The following is a 5,079-nucleotide window of genomic DNA, read 5'->3' on the forward strand; positions in this document are numbered from 1 at the left end:
GAATCTCAAAGCACATATAATATCTACATCACTCCCGAATACGTCGGTCACGCAAAAGTTGCGAGGATACGCACTCCAAATTTAGAAGCGCACCAATTAAATAGGCGCAGATCTCACTCTCCATGCAAGAATCGTTCTTTTACGACAGTGCAAACTGCGATTTTCGAGGTGAGAATTTGAATTCCTCGAAAATTTAGTTTTGATTTTAAACTTTTGCGGTTTGTGATTTCCCCTTTTTGTTTGAATATGTGCGTTGCCGTCTATCGAATAATTGAATACGTAAGTCGATCCTCCCCATTTAAATTTTTGTTTGATAGAGTTTTGTTTTCGCCATTAACTGTTTCGTTATCTCAAATAGCAATTATACACATCCTGATTGAGATTTTGATTTTGAATTGAATTCTAGAATGGCACCACATGCTATTTATTTGTTAATTTTCAGTTTATGCACAACATATAAAATTGAGCTTTGAATAATGATAAACCCTCAATTTCTCTTGGGATTGGAAATCAGATACTTACTTACAATGGCTAGCAGTAGTAGTGCTCCTACAAAAGGAGACACAGGCGAGGCAGCACCAAGCTCTACTGCTTGTTCAGGTGGGAGTGGGCCCCACAATGTTTGTCAGCAGACACCGGCTGTTCCCGGGTAATTATCTCATTGTTTTATTTTACTGATTCTTTTTAGGTTTTACTAGAATATTTTGCATTGTTCTAAGGTTTTTAATCTCCCTCCCTCTCCCTCACCCTCTCTCTCTCTCTGTCTATCTATCTCCATCTTTTAGGGGAGCAACAGGACCATCGAAGGCTAAGTGGACGCCTGAAGAGGTGAAAATCTATTTTCATTGTGTTTTCATCTATGCAGGCCAAAGTGTCCCCTAAAACCCTAAAATGCAAAAATATGTTTAGCTTAATTGTGAATAGGTTATTTCCTAAACAATTTTAAGTTTTCTTAATATGTTCAATTTCATTTTTCATCTTTTGTAATACATTTCTTTATTTTCTTGCAGGATGAGATTCTTGCTGGATGTGTCCATCAATTCCAGGGGAAAAACTGGAAAACCATTGGTATGTGGGCAAGAGTTTAGTGTACTCAATATGTATATGCAGTGGTAACTGCACCTCTGTGCTGTCTATACAACACAAGTTCTATTGTTACCATACTAACAAAAAACCTCACATATCTTTTATTATTTGTTCCTTCTATAATGCAATTGTTGTATCTGAGTGTTGGCAAATGAAATTAAATCCTGGATTGAATTTGCAGCTGAGTTTTTGCCAGGCAGAGACAAGGCGCAATGCTTGCACAGGTGGCAGAAGGTTCTCAACCCTGAATTGGTCAAAGGGTCCTGGTCAAAGGAGGTATTTTCTGGATTATGTATTAATCTTTCAGATAATAAGCCTTTTCTGGATTATGTAAATATAGATAGAGAAAAGAGGTTAGTGTACACTAACTAGTGCAGAAAGGAAGCTAGTATACCACTTTTACCAGCAATGTATTTAGGCTTTTTGTGGAGCCCGGAACAGTTTGTTTGGAATAGAATTGTGCATCTATGATTGCAATATTGAGTGCCATAGCAGTCCAGCACACTCCGTTGTGGTATGTAGAAATTGGTAGAAACAAGCATAGTTGCTCCTTTATACATGTCGGATTTGTTTATGCTCCGCTCCCTTTGATTCAAACTTTTGATACTATCTATCTGTTCAATGTTAACAATTTAAAAAAATGTAAAATAAAATAGTCTTTTTCTATCTTGCTGCATGCATTGGTTCACAGGAGGATGGGATAATTGTTGAGATGGTGCACAAATACGGGCCAAAGAAATGGTCAAAAATCGCACAGGCACTGCCAGGACGTATCGGAAAGCAATGCCGTGAGAGGTACAGCCAACCTCTCACAGTTTTAAATTAGTTTTGACTTTATTTTATGCTTCTTTTTCTTCCCCAACCTCAATCTATTTGTTTTATTTTAATTTATTTATGTTTAGGACTAGGTGGCTTATTAAATTAACTCATCCCAAATACATATATAGAAACCAGTTTTAAATTCTCAGTCTATCAAGTCAATTACAAACCATACAAAATACTCATCCGACCCACCCTTCTTGACCTACTGTAATGAATGCTTTATAAATCAGTGGCAGTACATATCCAGCGTAGTAACTAAGCTTAATTTCAGGCTTCGTTTGACTCTTGTCAGCCTATCGACCACATTCACATCCTTGTGCAGAGCATTCTCTTTATCAGTAGACATCCATCCCTATAGAGTGCAGTCCAAAAAAAATGGGTAACCAACCAGCATATTCAGAATTTCAGAACATCACGGTTCCAGTATGCTATGCACCATCAAAGTCAAAGCAGTTGTATTGTATGAATTACTACTGTAGTGCTTCTTTGCAAGTGGAGCAATCATATATACTCTCTCTGTTCAACTCTATCTGAACCATTTTACTAAATTTATGTTTGCTTTTTTATATTCAGGTGGCATAATCATCTGAACCCAAGTATTAAGAAGGACGCATGGACCCAAGAGGAGGAGATAACGCTTATTAATGCACATGCCATCCTTGGGAATAAATGGGTTAAGCTCACAAAGTATTTACCAGGAAGGTGAGTCTGTCTTAATTTGCTTTTCTTCTTTTTGTGTGTTTGTGCCTACTGCATGGTGGGAGAGGGGGCGGGAAGAGGGGGGGGGGGGTGCGGTAGTTCTTTTTGCTTATCTAATATGTATTTCTGTGTATCGTTATGCATGAGTTGCACATTTAATGGAGTTCAAAACAATACACTTAACTGACATATATCTCCCAGTTCTGTAAAATTTTAATTTGACCAATTAATTACTAATTCTTTTCTATACATTTTATATATTTTCCCTAATCCTAACAGATGTGAGAACTCCATAAAAAATCATTGGAACTGCTCTGTCAAGAACAGAGTCAATTTGTACGCAGCAAGGGGTTTACTTGAATATCCAGCCACTCTCCCTCTCCCTCTCCCTCTCCCTTCCACAGAAAACACATTGCATCCACTGGTACTGGAGATCCCAAACAACAACAACCCCTCTTCATCTTGCTTAAACCCTCCTCAAGGCAGCCGTGGCCAAGGGATGCTCTTATCACCCTCAATGGCAATGGCATCTCCACCATTTGTCAGTTGGGATCATGTCATTTCTGGAGATGTACTACAGGAGTACAGCCCACTTGAATATCCAACTCCTCTCCCTCTCTTTCCTCCTCTCCCTTGCACAGAAAAAGAAAACACGTTGCATCCACCAGTACAGGAGATCCCAAACAGCAACAACCCCTCTTCATCTTGCTTAAACCCTCCTCAAGGCAGCTGTGGCCAAGGGATGCTCTTCTCGCCCTCAATGGCAATGGCATCGCCACCATTTGTCAGTTGGGATTATGTCGATTCTGGAGATGTACTAAAGGAGGAGTACAGCCCACTTGGAATAAGGCAATGGATTGCATTATCTGGTTTGTACTCTTCTGACAGTAGTCAAGTCTGGAGTAGCCCTGAGGAGTTGTTGAGGAGTGCTGCTAAGACTAAGAGCTTGAACTCGAAGCAAAGACGAGGGATGCTATTCTCACCCTCACCCTCACCCTTGCAAGATAAGAGGGGAAATCAAATTCACACCAAGGGTACAGAGCTGGAGATTGTTACCACCGATTTACAAGGTATAATTGATTGTCCTCCTTTTTTATTTTTATATATACTTGGCCTCCAAGGAGGAAGGGGTGCTTGATGCTTTTGACTGGAAAAAAATGCTAGCCTAGTTTAGGAGTCTATCTATCAGGAGTTTGCTTTAGCTCAGAACTTTTTACCAGTAGGGATATTAACTAACTGTGAAGTCATTATCTTAATTTATCTCCTACTTGTCAAATTATCGACTTCAAGTTATTTCATTATATTTTGTTTATGTAGATAATATTCCAGACAAGGAAAATATACCTCCAGATTCAGATCCAGGAAGTGGTAGCAAAACCTCTCCAATTAACATACCTGAAGGAGCGACAGAGACTTCAGGTGGAGTAAGTGGTAGCAAAACCTCTCCAATTAATATAACTGATGGAGCGACAGAGACTTCAGGTGGAGTAAGTGATAGCAATGGGGTATCCCGCACGGTTAGTTAGTGCTTAATTTTGATTTCTAAATTACCTACCTACCATTAATATACATTCATTCTTCTATACTTGTTTAATTGTTGTTTTGTCTTTCTTTTTTATCTACATTCAATTTTCTATGATGCCTTTAATTGAGATCTCCATTAATATTTTATTTCTTCTATACTCGTTTAATTCTTGTGTTCACTTCCCTTCCCTTGTCTTAATATTTGTTGATAATGATTTGCCTTAATTATTAACTCTAGTTGAAGAAAAGAAAAAGAAATCCTGGTAGCAGTAGCAGGGGTACAAATTCCACTGCTATAAAGGAGCTTCAGCTGTTTGTAGATGCCTTTTTGGCAGAAGAACCTGATTTTTTCCGAGTTAAGTGTTTTTGTCTTTATTTATATCTGTTGAACCAACCATTTATTAATTGTGTGTTCTTCTTGTGTGCTAACATCAATTAAATTGATCATCTATCATTAATAATTAGTTTATTTTTATTGTTTCAGGAAGAAAATGTAATGATTGAGAATTGGCTGGACCAGAGATGGTTCAGTCCTGCCAAGCTAATAAAAAAAAGGTAAGACAAGCTGGGGTGGAGGAGAGGGCAGAGGGAGGGGACGGGAGGGGAGGGGAGGGGACGGGTGGGTAGACTAGCAGTGCGAATAGAAGTTTGTATCTCTTTGTCTCTGTTTATGTTTTATTTTAGTACTTTAAGCTTCAATTTCTATCACTAAATGGAAACTAGCTCGTCCATGCACACGACCTGAGTATGAGTATGACTGTATGAGTATGTATATGAGTATGAGTAGTTAGAAGAGAAGGTATGATTACGGATGATTGATTAGCTAGCTTAGTTGTCAATGAGGACTTTGTTGAAGAGAAACCGAGGTAAGTAAAGATAGCAAGAGCATATTTTCGACTACTCAGGACAGCATCGACCTAGAGATCTAGGCCAATGCAATATGATTAA

General features: G+C 38.6%; 1 protein-coding gene across 1 annotated transcript; it reads left to right on the top strand.

Annotated features, from left to right (window-relative positions):
• The first annotated feature begins 500 nt into the window (after positions 1 to 500).
• LOC144568750 (uncharacterized) lies at positions 501 to 4,702 on the top strand. The gene is made up of 10 exons (XM_078319131.1): positions 501 to 649; positions 786 to 828; positions 1,011 to 1,068; positions 1,268 to 1,362; positions 1,778 to 1,881; positions 2,482 to 2,610; positions 2,887 to 3,677; positions 3,925 to 4,124; positions 4,370 to 4,486; positions 4,616 to 4,702. The coding sequence occupies exons 1-10, from the start codon at positions 528 to 530 to the stop codon at positions 4,688 to 4,690; spliced, it is 1,734 nt and encodes a 577-aa protein (XP_078175257.1). The 5' UTR covers positions 501 to 527; the 3' UTR covers positions 4,691 to 4,702.
• Positions 4,703 to 5,079: the final 377 nt, after the last annotated feature.

Source organism: Carex rostrata, chromosome 17 (genome assembly GCF_964058835.1).
Source record: "Carex rostrata chromosome 17, lpCarRost1.2, whole genome shotgun sequence".
NCBI lineage: Eukaryota > Viridiplantae > Streptophyta > Magnoliopsida > Poales > Cyperaceae > Carex > Carex rostrata.

Bases quoted from the DNA above. Each gene is read 5' to 3' on its own strand.
- LOC144568750 (XM_078319131.1), top strand. From the start codon at position 528: ATGGCTAGCAGTAGTAGTGCTCCTACAAAAGGAGACACAGGCGAGGCA. The intron at 650-785 runs GTAATTATCTCA...TCCATCTTTTAG, and splicing joins CAGACACCGGCTGTTCCCGG to GGGAGCAACAGGACCATCGA. The intron at 4,487-4,615 runs GTTAAGTGTTTT...TTATTGTTTCAG, and splicing joins AAGAACCTGATTTTTTCCGA to GAAGAAAATGTAATGATTGA.